At 51.0% G+C, this 20181-nt stretch overlaps 7 protein-coding genes across 7 annotated transcripts; 3 read left to right on the top strand and 4 right to left on the bottom strand.

Moving 5' to 3' along the window:
- Positions 1 to 32: 32 nt before the first annotated feature.
- On the bottom strand, positions 33 to 1727 carry STEHIDRAFT_167948 (uncharacterized protein; the record flags this gene model as incomplete). Its single annotated transcript, XM_007303340.1, has 2 exons — positions 33 to 204; positions 271 to 1727. The coding sequence occupies one exon, from the start codon at positions 1725 to 1727 to the stop codon at positions 291 to 293; it is 1437 nt and encodes a 478-aa protein (XP_007303402.1). The 3' UTR covers positions 33 to 204; positions 271 to 290.
- Positions 1728 to 2230: 503 nt separating this feature from the next.
- STEHIDRAFT_156084 (uncharacterized protein) lies at positions 2231 to 3769 on the bottom strand (the record flags this gene model as incomplete). Its single annotated transcript, XM_007303339.1, has 1 exon — positions 2231 to 3769. The coding sequence occupies one exon, from the start codon at positions 3767 to 3769 to the stop codon at positions 2231 to 2233; it is 1539 nt and encodes a 512-aa protein (XP_007303401.1).
- Positions 3770 to 4838: 1069 nt separating this feature from the next.
- Positions 4839 to 6362, bottom strand: STEHIDRAFT_156083 (uncharacterized protein; the record flags this gene model as incomplete). Its single annotated transcript, XM_007303338.1, has 1 exon — positions 4839 to 6362. One exon carries the CDS (start codon positions 6360 to 6362, stop codon positions 4839 to 4841), a length of 1524 nt encoding a protein of 507 aa, XP_007303400.1.
- Positions 6363 to 7116: 754 nt separating this feature from the next.
- On the bottom strand, positions 7117 to 8532 carry STEHIDRAFT_110395 (uncharacterized protein; the record flags this gene model as incomplete). Its single annotated transcript, XM_007303337.1, has 1 exon — positions 7117 to 8532. The coding sequence occupies one exon, from the start codon at positions 8530 to 8532 to the stop codon at positions 7117 to 7119; it is 1416 nt and encodes a 471-aa protein (XP_007303399.1).
- Positions 8533 to 8811: 279 nt separating this feature from the next.
- Positions 8812 to 11282, top strand: STEHIDRAFT_120835 (uncharacterized protein). The gene is made up of 10 exons (XM_007303336.1): positions 8812 to 9096; positions 9172 to 9240; positions 9429 to 9462; positions 9526 to 9529; positions 9641 to 9677; positions 9783 to 9880; positions 9946 to 10050; positions 10137 to 10251; positions 10332 to 10394; positions 10463 to 11282. Exons 1-10 carry the CDS (start codon positions 9084 to 9086, stop codon positions 11053 to 11055), a joined length of 1131 nt encoding a protein of 376 aa, XP_007303398.1. The 5' UTR covers positions 8812 to 9083; the 3' UTR covers positions 11056 to 11282.
- Positions 11283 to 11948: 666 nt separating this feature from the next.
- On the top strand, positions 11949 to 12402 carry STEHIDRAFT_156080 (uncharacterized protein; the record flags this gene model as incomplete). Its single annotated transcript, XM_007303335.1, has 2 exons — positions 11949 to 12045; positions 12131 to 12402. 2 exons carry the CDS (start codon positions 11949 to 11951, stop codon positions 12400 to 12402), a joined length of 369 nt encoding a protein of 122 aa, XP_007303397.1.
- Positions 12403 to 14136: 1734 nt separating this feature from the next.
- On the top strand, positions 14137 to 19947 carry STEHIDRAFT_156079 (TPR-like protein; the record flags this gene model as incomplete). Its single annotated transcript, XM_007303334.1, has 9 exons — positions 14137 to 14156; positions 14210 to 14277; positions 14345 to 14492; positions 14723 to 15065; positions 15126 to 15176; positions 15259 to 15454; positions 15520 to 15639; positions 15705 to 17215; positions 17278 to 19947. The coding sequence occupies 9 exons, from the start codon at positions 14137 to 14139 to the stop codon at positions 19945 to 19947; spliced, it is 5127 nt and encodes a 1708-aa protein (XP_007303396.1).
- Positions 19948 to 20181: the final 234 nt, after the last annotated feature.

The raw sequence follows: 20181 nt of genomic DNA, 5'->3' as shown, positions 1-20181 counted from the left end.
AAGTAGATTGTAACTATGGGGTGGGGTAGAGACTCAGAGGGGGTAGGGAACCTTGAAGGGTGGCGATTATAGACGATGAAGATAGAGAGCAAGTGAAGGGGGGTTATAATCGATCGTTCGAATCAGGCGATAGCGAGTAATATCGAGGTTGGCTATGATCTGAGATGTGAGAGGGTAGGGGCGTGCTTAGTAGAGCCACATATCCTGGAGGGACGAGATAGAAGGGATTAGCGTGCAAACTACGAAGGATAGATACATGGTATGACGAACATGGTTGCACAACTACAACCCTACGGTTGCAGAATGCTGATCATCCCCTCTACGGCCTTCCAGCCTTGTGCGACGGATGGCCATGTCGAAGGATACTGATGCTGGTAAAGATCGACGAAATGTTGTCCCACGTCGAAGGTGGTAAGAGGTTCGACCTCGTGTCCATCAAACGACAAGGCGTTGCGCGGAAGCTTCCAACGCGAGACTATGAGGCTGACCGTCGCGGCGAAGAAGTCCTCTAATTCTTGATGCGCGACCTCCGATCGGATGTTCATTGCATCTTGAACGGTATGGTGGTCGATTTCCAATGATATGTGACGTAGGCAAACATTCTGTGTTGAGATGAGTCGCCCAGACGGCGAGAAGCGAAGTGCCAGGGCCTTGAAAAGGTTGGTGAGCACGCCAGGGTAGTATATGTCGTGAAGGAACAGAGATGTCAGGTTCGGAAGGCCTGAGAGCGCAGGGGTGGTATGGGGGTGACGAAGGACTTGGTCGGAGACGAGTTCGATCTTCCGCAGCGAGGTACTGCAACTGGCTAAAAAATCATGGAGGTGGGTGGCGAAGTCCGCGGAATCAGCGTCACTGACGACATAAATATACAGCTCTTCTAGACGGGGAATCTGAATTCTGGCGAGTAGTGATGCCAGGACGCTGAAGTTAGCCGTGGTAAGGCTGAGTTCACGAAGGTGTGGGATGACCAGCGGAGTCCCTGCATCGCGGTCGTAGGTAATGGAGTCCTCGTCGACGTAAGGAAGGTACATCTCGAGCGAGGAAAGGTTTGGACATTGCGAAAAGCAACGCTCGAGCGTAGATACGTTGAATGGCCGCCTGACGTTCTCGAGATAGATGTCTATGCGGAGACAGCGGATTGAGTGACTCGAGAGTTGTGAAAGCGCCTCGACGGCACCCCTTTCCTCCCACGAAACAGTGTGCAGGGCTGGACAAGAGTTGTATAGAGCTATCAACGACCAATTTGGGTGCCGATCGGACTCCCCAAAATCTGTACTGAACTCGTCCCAGCCAGGTCTCAGCTGTATTTCTTGCAGCATGGAGAGTGTACCAGGAGAAAGAAGGCGAGCAAATGTGCTCATAGATTGCTCGTAACGCAACTTGATGATCGCTTTGCGCCACCTACTTGCATGAGTGCACAGGACTTTCGAGTAGCTGTTCTGGGTGTATAATAAAATGGGGTGGCTCGAAAAGTCCACCTCGAAATCGATAGGCAGAGTTTTCGAGGAGTCGAGCCACCCCCGTAGGGCAGGGATAACTGACACATTGTCTGTGACGGGCACACGGAGGGTGCTCCAGAGAGATGGTGTGGCAAGTGTCACACTCCGCCATTCGGCACATATCTGTGTGAGGAGTAGTGGTGCCCTACTGGGATGAAGAAGGCGTGTGTCTAGGCTAAAGGCGAATATGGTCTGCATGACCTCAAGAGGGAGAGGAAGGGTTTCCATTTCGAACGGCACGCTGACTTTAAACACAAAGTACCAGTGAATATGAAGCTTTCCGATAAGTTCTGACAGTTACGATAATCAGGAACAGTAATACGGACCAAGAAGGTTCTCTGCACCACTAGATCTGCCGTTTTGAAGGGCGGTGAACGTCCTGGATGAAACAACACTACATGGTGGAGGTTGAACGTTGAGTTCTGACAGCGCGATAACAGGTCACAACCTCCACTCACCGGTGAAGGTATCCTTGAAGATTCACACGACGATGACACGATCGATGGTCAAGAAGATTTTGTACCAAGGTAGATGATGTTCAAGGCCGCGATGAAGCAGTAGCGCGCGGGCCACTGCAGGCGGCGAGATCACACGACGCGCGTCAGAGTTCGGGTGGCGTGTGGCACCAAGAAGTCTGCAACCATACCATCATACGCCCAAAATGCACAGTCAGGAGGTGCAGAACCAGTCATCATCAGATACATGAGCGGAGAACGTATGTACAAAGTTCTTTACTGTCTAAAAAGATCGTAGTCGTAGAGAGCCTCGTAAATATCGAAGTCCACAAAATCAGACATGGAATCCCATGCCTCTCGGACACTGCGCCATTCAAGAGAACCGTAGTCCTGTGTATACGCCTCCACAATTTGGGTACCCAGTCCGAACGTCGACAGTGGCCGTACCTGCCTGCTGGTGATTTGCTCAGCGCTAGCATTGCCCGCAATAATGTGAGCACGCCGGGACCAGACCATCCTTGCCAACGAAGCCAAAAATTCCTTCTGTGCCAAAAATTCTCCTGTACCCTCGAGCAACTTTGCGTCAAACTCCACTCCTGGGTCTATCTCGAACACGAACCGCTCCAAGACAGGGTTCGGTGATTGTACTGTTTGGCAGTTGCTGGTGAAGTCAAAAGTGAGGGATTTGAAGAGTTCGCTCCATTCCCAGAGATCGTACGCGTGGCCGATGACCAAGGAGGAGAGCTTCGAGAGGTTAATTATAGCTTCGTGGGCGTCCGCACTGCCGAAGATAAAGCCAACGTGGAGGGTGAGGTGTGTTAGCGTGTCCGCGCAGGAGTCAAGGAATTCGAGGAATGTGGGACCAAATGTTTGAGCGGCATTTTCGTCGTCATAGGAGTCGCCACGGAGGGCGAACGAGAGTGATGTCAAGTTGGGTGCATCGAAAAGGTCGGTGAGACCGGCGAGGGTTGTGTAATCTTCGGCGCTCAGCTTCAGTTCTGTGAGGGAGGGGAGCTCAACCGCAGTAAAGGAAGGTGGCCATTGGAAAAGCTGTACCGAAGGGAATCCCAGTGTTAAAGAAACGAGGTTCGTGCAGCTTTGTACAAATCCGATAAGATTCGTAGGGTTGAACAAAGGAATCTGGGTGGGATAGTCGCAGATGAGGGTAAAGTGGCGGAGAGTCGGAAGGAAGAGGGGAGAATGGGGTGGACTCGGAGGTACGACGATGCTGTCCCAGCTCGCCAGAGAAAGTGTATGGAGATAGGGAGACATGAGCAATGCATTGTGGACGGCGGCGCTCCAGCTCGTCTGGGGATCGGGAGGCGCCCGCGCTCCGGGGCTAAGGTCGAGCTCGAAGGACCTGAGCACGGGGAACGTGTTGTTGCGTCTGAGCCAACTATTCAGGTGAGCTCCCAGGACGGCCGCTGACTCCTCATGGAGGAGCTGAATTTTCGCCCTCCTCCATCGTCCACAGTGCTGAGACAAGAGGTGAACGTATTCGGCCTCCATCCGTCGGGAGCGTGTGTTCGTATAGCGTCCAGCGCCAGGAGTGATTGTGAAAGAGATCGTGAGTGGGAATGACCCGGACCATGCGAGCCATTTTTGTACAGTTGAAAGAAGAGGTAACCCGCCGCCGCCGGACTGAAGTTGAATGTTCGTCCATAGTTGAGGAGTTGCTGTGGCGACCGCTCGCCACTCTTGACACACATGGGCTAGAGCCAAGGATGTTTGCGCGGGATGGAACGACTCGGTGCCGTCCTGAAGAGCGACTAAGAAGATGTAAGATGTGATCTCGAACGGAAAGGGGAGTGACATTCTGCAGGCAGAGGATACAGATGCTGGTCGCGTGGCGTATGCACCGCTAAGATGAACTATAGACTCATAAGTTAGAATAGAAGACGAGATGCACTATGGGCAGACACGTACGGATTGTTACGAACGGAGTTGATAGGGAGTAGGCAGTTGTTGTAGCTTGTTGTATTTATATCTTTATGCATGAAGGCGTCTAAAAAAAAGGAAAACTTGCTCCAACAAGCATACATACCCTGCGTCGCCAAGTCGACAATAAACAATGCGATACAGTTTGCCATTGTTTTACATTGCTACCCGTTCGAGAAGACATTGTTGCTTTTTCAAACATGAAATGGATTTGTAAAACTTTTGTGCCCAAATCAGGACTCCTGTAACCAAGTGGGGCGCTGTGTGCAAGGTGGGTACAAAACCTTCCGCATGCAGATACAAAGCATTGAACGAGTCAGAGTTTTGTTGTGTTGTGCGATGTGTATGATGGACAAATAAAATGTATCATTTCGTTGGGATGGGACGAATCAAGATACAACGCCACTGCATGCCCAAGCTAAGGGTTTGAACGGGACAACAGTGACCAGAAAAGAGCTAGGAGCGGCATTGCCTTGTAGCAGGAGATTCGCAGCTAGGAGCATCCGAGGAAGCATTTTGAGCTAGAAGTTCGACCAAGATAATCATGAAGCTGATGACGCACAAGATATGGCTATTTCTATCCATATGGCCAAGAGGAATCAGCATAAGACAGAGGGACTGGAAGAAAGTGTCAAAGCGCAGTGGACGAAAAAAGCCGGAAACTCCCGGGAAAGCACGCTTCTTTTTGGAACTTGGAGCCAGCCTCCCGGCCGCACGTCTTCCGAGGAGGGCATGTTTGATCTTCAAGTTATGACCGGTTTGCCCTGAAATCCTGTCGCTGGCAGTCTGACAATTTTGAGACGGTAAGTTATCCACGATAAAACCTATCTTTATTTCTGAACAACAATTGGCGAGGAAACAGTACGTTTAAGAAGTAGAGGACATGAGGATCGTAAGTAAGCATAAACAACATCTATGATCGTTCCGATAACCATCCACTCTGTACTCATTCTTTCCAATTAATCGAGTCGTACAGTTCGCGGTCTACAAAGCTCTCCAGTGATCTCCACGCCTTCCTCACGACGGGCATATCTGCAAAAGGCACTGAGCGTGTATACAAGCCGACGAGATTCCTTCCAATCCCTACGACTGACAACGGCCGGACGGGGCTACGGTCGATCGCCATTGCGTGTCCCTGGGCAGCCTTCGGCCTGCGAGAGTGGACCATATCTGCCAAACCAATCAGAAAACGTTTGACATCATCTGGTTCCGCGTCGTTCAAGGGACTGATCGTGGTGATTTCGAACACAAGGCGCTCCAGCACGAGGTTCTGCTCTGGGAAGGATGGTTTTTGATCGTCGAAGTTGAATGTCAAGAACTTGAAAATCTCTGCCCAGTCGTCTAAGAAGTAGGCGCGGCCGATGACCAGAGAAGAGAGTACCGGAAGACGGGCAAGAGCCTTTCTGTATGCGACCTCCTCGAAAAGGCCGGATACGTGAAGGGTGAGGTCTTGTAGCGTATGCGCAGAGTCCTGCAAAAGACGAAGGAAATGAGGACCAAGTATGTCTGAGGCACCGGTCTCGATTCCACCATCAATACCGAGAGAGAGAACGGTCAGGTTGGGGACGCGGAAGGCAGAGGCGAGAGTGGCCAGGGTATCGATGTCTTCTGCCGCAATTCGCAACGATCGGAGCTTCGGTAGATCTAAGGGCGGTTTCGGAGGTGAATGTTGTACAATGTTCATAGTGCTAAACCGCAAGGTGAGAGATGCCAGATTATCACATACGCCAACGAACCCTGAAAGACCCTCAAGATGATATGCAGGTAAGGCCTGCTGCGACTTGCGATAGTCCTGTACGATCTTGAGGATGCGAAGTCTTGGTGCAAATGTGAGTTGGGCGCGAGATGGGGGAGTCGTGATGTCGAAAGTGCCCCAATTCGCGACCGTAAGAGCCTGCAAATTGGAAGATCGGCAAAGCGCGTTGTACAGTGGGACACTCCAGGGGACACGGTAAACAAGGGGGTTTGTCGCGCCGAACCCTCCTCGGAGGTCGAACGTGAACTGGCTAAGGTTGGGCAGCACGTTACGAAGGTTGTCACGGTTGGGTGCGAGCGCGTGCTGGAAATGGGAACCCAGAGCTTCCGCTGCCGGTCTGTGGGCCAATGATAGTCTGACGCTCCTCCAGTACTCATAGAACGCCGTGATGACTTGTATGTATACCAATTCCAGCTGCCAAGGGAGATCATGTGGAAAAGCAAGAGTGATCGTAAGGGGCTGTCGGTTCGACCATAGTAGCCAAGTGTTCAAGGTTGAAGGTTCCAGCCTTAGCGCTCGGCGGCCCACGTATGCGAAAGGCAGACTGATGTTCGTCCAGAGCTGAGGGGTACCTGTAGCAATTTCTCGCCACTGTCGGCAGACCCGAACAAGGGACATGCGTGTCTGCGCGAGATTGGTTGGTTTATCGTCCTCGGGCAGGCTAAGTGCGAAGATGCGGACAGTGATTTCGGTTGGAAAAGGAAAGGGGGGCATATTGAAGAATCTGTCGTTGGGTGCGTATGCTACAGTCGGGATGGCGTATACAAGCAGGGGTGTGCGACGTGGTGGATGGGTCCAAGAGGTCGCACACGTCCACCTTTTATATATCTGGCAGAGGTGGCGTTGTTCCTAAAGTGGGCGGCGCTGACAACGGGTAGGCTTATCTACCGGCACTGAGATCAGCGACTTCGATCGCTATATACAAAGATATGCCCAAATCTCATATAAACAAGACGATTGTTTCGGCGGGCGGAGGAACAAAGCGCAGTATGGCACTGGGGCCAACGCTCGATAAAAGCTTTGTGAAGCTGCCAACGACCGTGCACCTCATCTTTACGTATTGCATAAAAAGCTTGGGCCTATTGCTAGGGGTGCCAACATACGGCACCCTATGAACCCGTAGAGCCCTGGAAGAAACGTTGTCATGATCGTCTAGGAAATCTCAAGGGGTGCTCTAGAGTTCGAGGGCGGGCGTTGCCCTGCCGCAATACCCGGCGAATGAACGCCAATGCACACGCATAATCAGAAGGTGTACAAAACACAAGTGAAGAATTTCAATACGAGGGACGAGAATATGAATAAGCGCGGTAGATGAGAGACATGGTTAGGCCGGCGAACGTCGTAGTACTGGATACATAGCACCTAGTGAAATATTGTAACAAAGTCGAGGTGATCAGCAAATCGAAGCGATCAGGTCAAGAGTCACCTACCGACAACCACAATGCTGCGATATTGTAAGAACTATCCACTAGCTCATCCCTGATGCTCCATCCACCAACTCCGCGATGATATCTCGACTATCCGCAACGTACGCTAACTTTCCCGACCATTTGACTTTGTACAGCTCCGGAAGACCTTCGAACACGAATGATGAAAGGCGATGAACCTTTTCCCCATCACTGGTCGTCGCTTCGGCAGCAAAATCTCGCCGCGAGCGAACGAGATCGATCACTGACTCGAAGAACTCTCGATAGAGAGGGGAACCTTGAGCGACGCGCATTGCGGCGGCATCGCGTGAGTCGTAAGACGCCAACAGTAAGTGTTGTAATACGACGTTTTGTGGCGACGAGTCGTGGCTGAGGTCGAGGATGAAGGAACGGAGGACAGGTGTGAGATACGGGGAAAAATACCGCAATCCGCGTATGGACAGGGACTGAAGAGCGTAGAGATGAGAGAAAGACGATCGAACACAGGGGTACTCGAACATATAATCCCAGGTGACATCTATATGGACCTTCCGGAGTGTGCGAGAACAGTTGGAGAAAAGTTCCGCTAACCAGTCCGCGGCAGGACCGTAGAAGGCGTTGTCTCCCGTTGTGATATAAAACTCTTCTAAGGACGTCGGTACTGAGAATGACAGGAAAACTTCGCAGAAGAGATCGAAATAACCGAGGGTCATCTTCAGGATACGAAGGTGCGGCAGGGCGAACGTTTGAGAGGTATGGGTTGGACGGGCCATGTATGTAAACGGTAGGTCGAGCTCTAACGATTCGAGCATCGTGCAGTTGGACATACACTGGACGAAGGTTGGTATCCGAAGTGGAGAAGCTCTGTCGCAGTGGAACGACAGGCAGAGATGACGAAGGGAGAGACTCGGTGAGAGCCGTAAGGAGAGAACTTGAGCCCAGCCAGTGAGAGAGAGAGACGTCAATCGTTGGCAGCCAGCGAGGCTCTCAAGAATATGCAGAGAGTCGTCGCTGTCAATGTCTCGGTTGTCGTTGCGATGAAAGCCTAGTGCCAGCTTCTTGAGAATGGGGCTATAAGAAGGGGAAAGGAAGTAGGAGATATCGCGGAGAGCACTTGAATGAAAAGGCCGCAGCTGTAGAGTCGACCATCGAGTGGCTTCGCCACATATAGCCTGTATGCATACATTCTGTGAGATAGAATGATTGCCGTTGGGTTTGGCGATGTCGACGTCGATAGTGAGCGGTAAAGTCTGAGAGAGGGAGAGCCACTGCTGAAGCGCAGAAACGATGGAGGGGTGATCGAAAGTCGACAGACGCAAGGTTGTCCATAAGTGCGGTGTCGCTAACGCTAGACCTCGCCACTCTCGACAGACACGCGTCAGCAATATAGGCGCATCGTCGGGATGTAAAGGCGTTGGAGGGGTAGGCAAGCAGAGTAGGAAGATATCCGTAAGTATCTCTACGGGAGGTGTCTTCATGTTCCCTTTTTTTTTTGTGGATCCGCCGACCGTACTCCTGTGATACAACGGAAACAGTAAGCGTATGTATAAACTGTATTCCTCTCAAAAAAATAATTTTCCATCAAAGCTTACTGCTGAGTACGTAGAGTCTTGCTGCTTTCGAAGTGATCGAAGTCGCGCTGAATTATTGAACGTGAGCAACAAGACAGGTTCGACTTGGGTACGAAACCCTAACCCCTTTGTTCCCATAGCCTCCTGTGGCAATGCGTCTCGGACTAGTGTGGCCTTGACCGTTCACCGCCTTTTTGTTCTCTTCCACCTCTGTTATCACGACCTCGACGATCCAGCCACGCTCTTCATACTTCTCCCCGACTACAAGCAAACCCGAGACTTGTCATCTAGTCGATACATACCACCGCTTATCCTGGTCGAATAGCTAGCGTACTCGCCATCTACTCAAGTACTAGCGCTCAACACAGCAAGATCCACCCGACGAGCACCTTCTTCGTATATAACCAACGAATAGCGCCCTTTTAAGTACACAGGACATAACCCTCATTCATCCACCCATGGCGCCTCAAGGTGCGTATACACTCTCGATGTTTTCTTGGGATGCTCGAACTGACGCCACCGGTCTCCGTATGGTGACATGAACAGGCAGTCCACCTCCATATGCCTTTGTGCAGAGGATGTACAGGTCGAACCTGAGACCTGTAGTTCTTGTTTGTACGTATATCTCTTTATTGTCACCATCTTAACCCATTCTGGCTCTTTGCCCTAGACCCTTCATGTTCACGCACTTCACGCCACCACTCCTCTCTCTTCCTTCACGAGCATCTATCGTTGCTCTCTTTGCATTGTACGATATGAACTGGTACTGACGGAATGGTCACTATTCGCATTGCATTCTACAGGTACACTCGCGAGCGCAGTTTGGACCCTTGTATGGTGCGATAATTTCCTAATACCTCATCCCTGTGTAATGATTCTGATAATGATCCACGGATACAGGGCTGTACGTCTCCTTTACTGATCTCTTTCTCCTTCGGTGTTGGCGGGGTTCTTCGCCAATATGCGAACGGGAACCGAGCTGCTGAACTGATCATCGCTTGGTTGTGCGGTGTAGGTTGGACTGTTCAAGGAGATCAGTACGGATAAATCAAGTACGTGTTTTGTCTTTCGCGGACTATCTCTCGTAGATGATGGCGAGCTGCAGCTCGGGCGTAGAGGGCTGATGAATCGCTTTGGCCTTTTGTCTACTAAATCAGATGGAAACACGAGACTTTCTGACTTCGCGATTGCGCTGGGTGTGATGTATATTGTGACCACGTTATTCGAGTCGGTTGGTGTGGTCGGATCGGCCCTCGTACGTGTCTTTCGTGTCTCTATTCTACGAGATTACTCAACTGATGTTTCCAACCGTCAATGTAGCAACGCGCCCCAGTTGTTAGACTGTACACCTGGCTGTCAATCGGGAGTGGCTTGCTCGTCTTCGCAGCCGGACTTGTCCGGGTTATTGTACATTTCATGCTCAAGGTGCGTCTTCTCCGGTCTCTTGCTTTTTCGCTGAACTCAAAACTGTGCGCTGACGACAATGTTACGATGTACGGAACTACTTCTAGGACGAGCTGATCACTGAATGTACGACTCTTGCCACGAACGGGAGCGTTGACTTCCGCTGGGGAATCTGGGGCTCTGAGACGACGGAGCAACTTAGCCCGAGTCAGGCATCCACTTGTACGTCTCCTTCTTTCCTAATAAGCTATGCGAAGTCTGTGCCGGAATAATAGGCTGATGGTATCGTCGACGCTGTGTAGGGTGCAACAAGGCATGGAGCCACGATTCGTGGTCCGAGATCATTTCGCTCTTAATCGAAATCGGTACGTTCTCTGCGCTCTCTTCACAAGTATCTTCGTCTCACAGACTTCATGTGCCCTAACGCATGTAGTTCTCATGGCGTCCCTCTCCTTCCTCGCGTTCGGCTACTATTCCCAACTCGTCGACCCCACCTCTCCCGTCAACAACCCCCGCCGCCCGCAACCCAACGCCTTCAACCCCTCCGTTAACCCCTATTCCGGTAACACACCTTACAACGGAGGCTACTACGGCTACAACTCTTCCGCCAACCTCAACGCGAACGCCGGCGCTCCCGGTGGGTACAACCCCCCGTACCTCGGATATAGCGATCCCTCGCAGAACAGGAGAGGGAGTATGGAAGGTTTCGTTCCGCCCGCTGGTCCACCGCCAGGATGGAAGGGTTCCGACTCTGATGCCGAATTGATGGCACCGGGTAAGGATGTGGATGTGGACAAGGTACCGGCGTACGAGGCGGGCGGGTATGGGATCGGAGTGGGCGAGAGAGACGCGAAGATGTTTAGGGGTGATAGTGCGAGTGAGAGGACTGTAGTGGCGCATGGTGGGGATGGGGACGGGAAGGATTTGGCCGATGAAAATCCATTCGATGATTTTGAGAGTGGGAGGCAGGAGAGGGCGTTGAGGGAGCATGAGACGGGGAGGTCGCAGGGCCAGGGGAGGTTTTGAGGTCTGGAGGTTCGGTGTATTGAGATGGACTTTTCTTCTTCTTGATTTTTATGCTCTCTTTGCTCTGATTGATTGCAGATGCGGATGGACAGACGCGCTTTTGTCTTGGGTTTCGCTGGTTCGTTCCGTTTGTGATGAATTGTTGTACCTCTGCATGTATACTTTCTGCCCGTGTCTCGCTATGTGGTTTCTTGCTGGGCGGAAATATAATATAGCACACACCCTCCACTTATTCCGTTCATATTCGCTAAAGTCTTTCGGTCAAAAGTCACAAAGACGCTGCGATAGGGGAGAAGGGCGCCACCGCCACTTGACCAGGGAGCTTGCGGAGTTTGAATCATAGGTTCCAAGTTCTTGTGGTTCAGTGGCCTCATCGTTCCTCGAGCTCTCGCCCAACTCTCACCCATCCTCCAATGTTCCTGTCGAATGCGGTGCCTCCCTCTTTTTCTTGTTAACTCCAGCCTCTTGTGCTCTTTTCTCTGACGTACGCTTGGAACTGGTAACTGCGAGTCTCTGGAGCTTAGGCTACGAATTCTTGACTTATTTCTTCAGTCGCCGTAAGTACCCCACCCATGACGCGTCATTATCTCCAATTTCCCATCATTTCTCCACACCCCTTCGGGCTTCTATATCTCCTTGAACGTATGCTAGTCTTGGCGGCGCTCCACATCGCCCGCAAGCTCTCGAAACAGGTTGTCCCGCTGCTGCTTGTGGCAGCCTGGTTCCTCCCCGAGGACGATGATGTCACTTCCCTCCGCCTCGATTCGCTACGTCAGCCCCTGTAGAGCGGTTTGTCTGGTATAAAAGGCCCTCTGCTCGCGAGTGTTTCCATCCATCAACTTATACTCAATCACTCAAGTTAACCCAACCACCCACCACATAACTCATCTACAATGGACTCTTTCACGAACAACGCCGGCTCGCAGGGTTTGAACCAGGGTACCCAGGCTGGTAACACCACCAACAACCAGGAGGACTACGCCGACAAGGGTGCGTGATCTTTCCTTCTACCGCCTTGGACTCTCCCTCTTCGTCATCCATGACATTGTACTGAGATTCCTGTGCATCGTCTTAGGTCTTGACGCCTTCGAGAAGAAGGAGGGAATCCCTCAGAACAGGAACCTCAACGAGAAGGTCACTGACGGTGCTAGGGGATTATTCGAGAAAGCTACTGGGTTCGTATTTCTTAACTCCCTTTCACACCCTCCTCCACCCGTTGCACCAATATATCCTCCGTTGTTCATCGCGCACACCTCCGTTCTGTATCATGGCGATGATATGGATGCTAACGACGAAACTTTCTTTGGGATATTTAGCAAGGACGTACCCGACAAGTTCTCGAACTGAGTATTCACCAGCCTGCCGTGTAGATGTATCTCTGCGCATTGATTGTCATGGCGCCTACATTACGAAGAATATTGTATGAATAGATGTATTTTGCATGCCCACTTGCCATATGTGCCTTCGCCGTGGGGTGTTCAAACGTTCATTGTCGTTCTCAATCATGCTCAATTAGCGTAAACACTTCGCCTCCCCAGACCATCTGTGTCTGCGCCTGTTATTTCAGCAATTTGCAGAATCGTAGTCGCTCCCACTTTTTCTCTTGATGGAGCGGCCAGCGTTTCTTGACGCAACCGCTTGCCATTTGGAGAAGCGAACGCCACCCCCGGCACATTTCAATGGCGTGGCCACAATTGACCACTGAGTAGCATTCCACCTCAGAGTATTGGAAAAAATCTGGCCGAGTGGGCCCCTGACTCGTGGGGTCTCGCTATACCAATGGCATTCATTGACAATGCGCAATGAGCTCGTATTGTGCATTGAGGGCCTGCAAGAGCAATGTGGCCCAGCTCGTGGCAGCCCCGTCGGGACCGTCGGGTAAGGCTTCGTGTGGAGCAGAGCTTCTCTGCGCGAAATCGAGGTGCGACTACGATTCTGCAAATCGCTGTTATTCCGACGGTCAGCACTGTGCAGCGGCCGTTCCGTCCCTCAAGATGCGCACAGAGCGTCACGGTCTCAAACTTTTCGCTCGGAAGTGAGCAGCATAATAAGTAAATCGTCTGGTGTAGTCGGCTGGATACGCGGTATCGTTGCAAAACACGCGAGCGACCCAGGCAGGATGATGATGTTTGGGTCGAGACAAAGAACGTTGCACGGTGTGGGTTTGGTGTGGTCAGGATGTTCGTCGCCACACTTGCCACAGGGCAGGATCCGAATGGTCGGGTCGGGTCAGCCCGGTGGTCGGGCCCGGAACATTCGGCGCTGTATTCTTTTTCGTTCTGTTTTCCTGACCATTTTCTCGTCGCCAGCTCGCTACCGCCCTCTTGTCGCGGGTATGGACCAAACGCTTTACTACTCTGCAGGGATACGCACTGGGCGAGAATTGTCCCTACTTGGTGCTCGTTCTTGCGGTAAGATGTTGTCCTATCATTGCTGTTTCAGGCTTCAACAAAATATTGGACACTTATAGTAGTCATGCATTCAACCGCTGAGGCTAAACCTCGAGGTTTAATGATCTTCCTTTGGCGGATGTTGTTATGCAAAGTTGGAGATCAGCTACTTGGGCATTTCATCTTGGTCTCTCGCGCGCGCTCAGCAAGCCGCAAGAGCGAGTTCTCTTCGATCCATAAACGGGCAGGTCCTTATGGCGCGTGCTGTATTGCCTATGTAGTACCTTACAGTCGATCCTATAAAATGGAAAGATGTTACCTTGGCATAGGTGTCGCTGGAGCTCATTCTCAGTACACCGATGTCTAATTGACCCTTTCCAAAGTTTCGCTCTGCACCTGGCGCACTAATCTTCGGACGATCTTGTGATCTGACCCTCACTTCAGTGATTCATGTGGTACAGTACGGTGAGAAGAGTGGTCTTTTTCTCGCTCTGTTCCTTTCGTTATGCCGAGGATAACGGGGCTTCTCGGGCGTCTTCACAATCGATGTCCCGGGGCGTGGCATCCATGAAGGCAGGTGTGAATCAGGTTTCTAAGCGAGGGCTGTATCGGATTCCGCACGGCGCAGCCAACCACCGAAACCTCGTTCTCTTTCCCCCCAACTGTCTTGCTAACCCACTTATCCAGCTCCATGTCAGACTTCCTAGCAAAGTGAGTCTAGTGCGTACATTTTTTGTGCTGACATGCTGACAATTTTGATCCAGGCCCAACAAACCGTCTAAAGCGCTTAGAAAAGACGGGGCGATGGACGGATTTACAGTGATATTATCGAGTATGTATCAGTCTTCTGCCTTCACGTCTCTCAGCATCTTGTTCTGATTGTCCCATCTTTCTTCTAGACATTGCAGTGATATCGGGTTTGAACGAGAAGAAACCGCCGACCACGTATATCGAGGTCACGATCACTGGAAGCACACCTGCAAAGACCATCATGGCAAAGAAATCGGCACACCCAAAGTGGCTGGAGGGCGAGGAACCGATGCGATTGTGCGTCCAATCATCTGATCGTAGTTCGCAGCCTCTCATCCCTTATGAAGCATACGCCTACGACCATCGTCGACATTGAAACTACGACTGTTCCGCTTGAGCCGCTTTTCGTGGAAGCGTCCTCATGTTATTGGAGAAAACGAACAGGACATCATTGAACTTTTCTCAGAAGGCAAGTCCACGTACAATTGCCTGATTTCGATTCCTCCTCTCATAAACGTTGAAGACAGCGAGTCGCGAACCGCTGAGTTAATACCCATCGAGCCTAAGGCGACTCCGATCATGTTATCCTTTCGAATAATCGTCACGCCTAGTGTTTTATCTTCGTCGATCAACGAGCTGGGTATAGACGCTGCAGCGAAGGCTCTCGCAGATGCGCGTTTGGCCCTCGCACGTGAGGAGCAAGGGTCGCTTATTTCCAAGATCTCTCCAGCTAGCGAGGACTTAGCAGTCCAGGAAGCCGATACTCAAGCACTGGCCGGAGGACTGACGGTACTCAATGGTGAGCAGGTCATTGGGGCGCTTCTTACTGCGCTCGACAATTTTGTGAAGGTTGGAGATGAGATTACTGCGGTATGTATCACTATCACATGCGACTTCTAGCGGTAGCACTAACTGTCGTTTGTGATACAGGCGCATCCGTTGATCAAGGTAGCTTGGGCTGTTGCGACTTATGCATATAAGGTGAGTGGAACGATCTTCAAACAAGAATATGGACTCTTAATATCTCGACGTCATAACTCCCATCCCACGTCATGTTTCTTAGGCTGCGAAAGCCCAACAACAGTTAGACGAAGAGTCGCGACAGCTTGCTGAGGATCTTTCGATGATGCTGGCCTATGCGACTGCTTGCCGAGATTTAGTACCCATTGAAGGGAGGGAGAACATTGTGATTCAGGTTGTTCGCTTGACTAAGGAAGGGGCGTGCATTATCGATGCTTGCATGGCTCATCATTTCGTCGGTGAGTAGTCTGATCGTTTCATTCATCGTTTTCCTCGACCGTCTGATTCTTTGAGAAACTTGAAGTACGTGCAGCCATTGGGCCCTTCACCGGCTTGAGGAACCGCCTCGAGGACTGTCAAAGAAGGGTTAAGGAAGTGAGAAGGGAATTCGACACTGCTGTGCAGGTAGATATACGTGACCGAGGTAAGTCTTCTAGTTTACTCCTCTATAACCTTCCAAAAACAAAAATCTCTCATACTTCGTGGCAGTCAAAACCATCGAAACCGAAGCGATTCTTTCCGTTCTTCCCTCCGCAAGGGGAGCATCGTGGACCCCAAGTCTCGCTTGCATGGACGGTACACGTTCCTCTCTACTCAGTAGTATTTCTTCGTGGATAAGAGCAGACAGCGAGACAGCGAGCATAATGTGGCTTACCGCTTCTCCTGGTGCAGGAAAAACCGCCGTTGCACATACGGTCGCTCGCAATGCGTCATCAGAGGCCATAGTGGTATTGTCGTTCTTTTTCGACCGCACAGTCGAACAAAGGAACGATCCTTCACTCTTCGTAGGCACCTTGGTTCGCGATCTTGCTGGGTACGATCAAAATTACAGGACGTCCGTGTGCGATATTCTTAACCGCAAGCGAGACCTTGCGTCAGCACAACCTTTGCGCCAATTCACCGAGCTGATCGTTGACGTCGCTACAACATTCGCCTCTCGCATCCTCGTTGTTATCGATGCCTTGGATGAGTGCTCTGACTATAGTGGTGATTTATTGACCATTTTATGCGAGCACATTCCCAAACTTCCATCATCATATCGGATTCTCTTGACCTCCCGCCCCGAGGATATACTCATGCGACGTCTACCAGGATATTCGCATGTTTATGCGACAAACATTGAACTTAGCTCGGACGATAACCACTCAGATATATCAGCATATGTATACGCGCAGCGGCTGAAGATCGCTTCTTATAGTGAGTTAGGGCCCTCATGGCCCACGGACGAACAATGCAAGGCTTTGACCAGCAAAGCGGGAGGTCTCTTCATTTGGATCTCGCTGGTCATGGACTTCATCGGAAAGGGCAATCTGCGAAAAAGAGACAGGAAGTGGAATCTAGAATCCATACTCTCGCAGGACGTCACAATTCTCAAACCGACGCAGATAATGAATGAGCTGTACGATACGGTTCTCTCTGCGTATGACTGGACCAACAAACGATTTGTGGAAGACTATCATCTTGTTGTGGGTACAATTATCGCTGCAAAGGAGCCACTGTCAAAGAGGAGCCTAAGATCTCTCTCTGAGGACGATGATGATATTATCGATGACACACTCTCCGTCCTATCGCCTTTGTTCATCAGCATTGAGGATGACGACACGCCTGTTCAGCTTCTACACCTCACTCTTCACGAGTTTTTGACTGATCCTCTCCGATCGAAGGATTACTTCATTGACGAAGCTGAACATTCGCGCTCCCTCGGGTACCGATGTCTAAAACTCCTCACAAAGTCACTGAGTAAGAAGATTCCTGGACTGGGTTGGTCGTCATTTTGGGATCAATACCAGTACCACCCTATTCCATCCTTTCAAGTCCCAGAGGCCGTTGCATACAGCTGTCACTTCTGGATATATCACATCATCAATACAGCAGATGAATCCAGGGTCAAATATCTGAATATTCTTGACACATTCACTCCATACCTTATTTCTTGGTTGGAGGTTGCATCTGCACGAGGTGAATTCCCGCCATTGTGTGAGTTGAGGTCCTGGATTATGGTACGTCTTTAGTCCATTTCTAAAATCTGATCCTGACAAAAAAATCTCACCAACAAATTCAGATGAACAGTCCTCTACGAATCTCCACATTTGGGCAAGTCATCTCATCCGAGGGGTTTGCCTTATCTCTGGAGACGTTGTCAAATCGTCTGAGTGATGCTGGCCGGTTGAGGGATGCTTTGAGAGCAATGGCAGAAGCCCTCCATATTCGCCGACAGCTCGCCAAGGACCGTTCCGAGACATTCACTCGTTACATAGCCACGTCTCTTTTCTCACTCTCTCGCATCCTTATGGATACTGGCCGTGGAGAGGACGCTCTGGAACCAATTGAGGAAGCGGTTAATATCTACCGACAGCTTTCCAAACGCTTTCCCGAATTCAATCGTGAACTTTCCAGGTCTCTCAGCGGTCTATCTCTTATTGCTACTAAGGCCGGTCATCCAGAAGATGCTTTGAAAGCTGTTGAAGAAGCGGTCAATATCAACCGGCAGCTTGCCAAGGATTGTCCCGGTGAATTTGATGCTGGCCTTGCCAGCTCTCTCGCCAACCTTGCTGCCTGGCTCGGTGAGGCTGGTCATGAAAAGGATGCTGCTCTTAAAGCAATTGAGGAAGCGGTTAACATCTTCCGACAGCTTGCCAAGGACCGTCCCGAGAAATTCAATGCTAGCCTTGCAAATTCCCTTACCAACCTCTGTGCCAGGCTTAGTGATGTCGGTCGCCGAACAGATGCTCTGAAAACAATTGAGGAATCAGTCAATATCTACCGACAGCTCGCCATGGACCAACCTGATGCATTCAATTCTGGCCTTACCACATCTCTGAACATCCTCTGTATCGAACTTCATAGTGCCGGCCGTCGAGAGGAAGCTCTGAAAGTAATTCAGGAAACAGTCAATATCCAGCGGGAGCTTGCTGAGGACCGTCCTGAGGCATCCAATGCTGACCTTGCCATGTATCTTATCAATCTCTCAGGCATTCTTGGACATGTCGGTCGTCAAAAGGATGCTGTGAAAGCAATGGAGGAAGCAGCTAATATCCGCAGACAGCTTGCTAAGGGCCATTCTAAGGAATTTAATCGTGACTATGCCATGTCTCTCAACCGCCTCTGTGAGACCCTTGAACGTGCCGATTGTCGAGAGGATGCTTTGAAAGTAATGGAGGAAGCAGTCAATATCTGCCGACAGGTCGCCAAGGACCATCCTGAGGCATCTATTCAGGTTCGCCTGGCCATATATCTTAACAACCTCTCTCTCAGGCTTAGACATGCTGGTCGTCGAGAGGATGCTCTGAAAGCAGTTGAGGAGACGGTGAATATTTACAGACAGCTCGCCAAGGGCCATCACAAGGCATCTAATCAGGCTGACCTTGCCACATCTCTAATGAACCTTTCTGTCATGTTTACGGGTGTTGGTCGTCGAGAGGATGCTCTGACAGCGATTGAGGAAGCAGTCAATATTCGCCGACAGCTCGCCAAGAACCATCCCGAGGCATCTGATCCTGGCCTTGCCAAGTCTCTGAACAACCTCTGTAATAGCCTTCGTGGTGTCGGTCGCCGAGAGGACGCTCTGAAAGCAATCGTAGAAGCGGTCAATATCTGCCGAAAGCTCGCCAAAGACCGTCCCGATGCATTTAATTCTTACCTGGCCAAATGTCTTAGGAACCTCTCTGACATGCTTAGTTATCGTCATCGAGAGGAAGCTCTGAAAGCAATTGAGGAAGCAGTCAATATCTACCAACAGGTTGCCAAGGACCGTCCCAAGGCATACAATCCTGACCTGGCCGCCTCTCTTAACACCCTTTCTAACAGGCTTCGTGATGTCGGTCATCGGGAGGATGCTCTGAAAGCAATTGAAGAAGCACTCGATATCTACAGGCAGCTCGCTAAGGACCGTCCTGGGGCATTCAATCATGAGCTGGCCATGTCCCTCAATAACCTCTCCAACATGCTTAGTGAATCTGGTCATCGAGAGGACGCTCTGAAAGCAGTTGAGGAGGCGGTCAATATCTACAGACAGCTCGCCAAGGACCATCACGAGGCATCTAACCTTGCCACATCTCTAACGAGCCTTTCTGTCATGTTTACGGGTGTTGGTCGTCGAGAGGATGCTCTGACAGCGATTGAGGAAGCAGTCAATGTTCGCCGACAGCTCGCCAAGGACCATCCCGAGGCCTCTGATCCTGACCTTGGCATGTCTCTCAACGGCCTCTCTTGTAGACTTAGCGATGTTGGTCGTCAAGAGGATGCTCTGAAAGCAGTCGAGGAAGCGGTCAATATCTACCGGCCGCTCGCCAAGGACCGTCCCGATGCTTTCAATTATGTACTTGCCATGTCTCTTAACAACCTCTCTGCGAGTCTTGTACATGCTGGTCATCGAGAGGACGCTCTGAACGCAGTTGCGGAAGCGGTCAATATCAACCGAGATCTCGCCAAAGGCCGCCCCGAGGCATTAAATCATGATTTAGCTAGGTCTCTGTACAACTCTTCTATCATTTTCTCGGGACTCGGACTGAAGGAAGACGCGTTACGAGCCGCAAAGGAGAGCCTCGGTCTTTATCGTTCAGTTCACTCGCAGAGGCCCATCGTCTTCCGACAACACCTCATTAACGCGCTTAAACGAGTAGCGCAATGCCTGTCCGCCTCAGATCAGGACGAGGAAGCCTCGAAATATAGGGAGGAGGCGGAGGCGCTGGAGGCAGAAGCAGCCCCGACGACAGTACAGCCCGACACATGAAGCTCTGGAAACGACGTGAGTTGACACCCATCCCCGTCTTCCCAGTCGAGAGATCCCGGCCATTGAAGCGTGTGAAGTACTCTGCTGACCTTCAGTGTTTTATTGACGTCGTCAGTCGAAGTCGCCTCTCTTTCGGACAATGGAGGGTTCAGTTAGATCGAAATAGCCAACGCGAGCTAGTGCTGTGGATTAGGTTGAGGGTAGGATGCCGAGACCTGTGGTTTGTAGTATTGA

This window comes from Stereum hirsutum, assembly GCF_000264905.1.
Source record: "Stereum hirsutum FP-91666 SS1 unplaced genomic scaffold STEHIscaffold_6, whole genome shotgun sequence".
NCBI lineage: Eukaryota > Fungi > Basidiomycota > Agaricomycetes > Russulales > Stereaceae > Stereum > Stereum hirsutum.
Note: the sequence above shows the minus strand (reverse complement) of the source record. Positions and strands in the feature narration are given on the sequence as shown.

What these genes read in the sequence shown, in the direction of transcription:
- STEHIDRAFT_120835 (XM_007303336.1), top strand. An exon ending in GAGACCTGTAGTTCTTGTTT is followed by an intron (nt 9,241 to 9,428) that starts GTACGTATATCT and finishes TGCATTCTACAG; the next exon opens with GTACACTCGCGAGCGCAGTT. An exon ending in CCCGAGTCAGGCATCCACTT is followed by an intron (nt 10,252 to 10,331) that starts GTACGTCTCCTT and finishes GACGCTGTGTAG; the next exon opens with GGTGCAACAAGGCATGGAGC.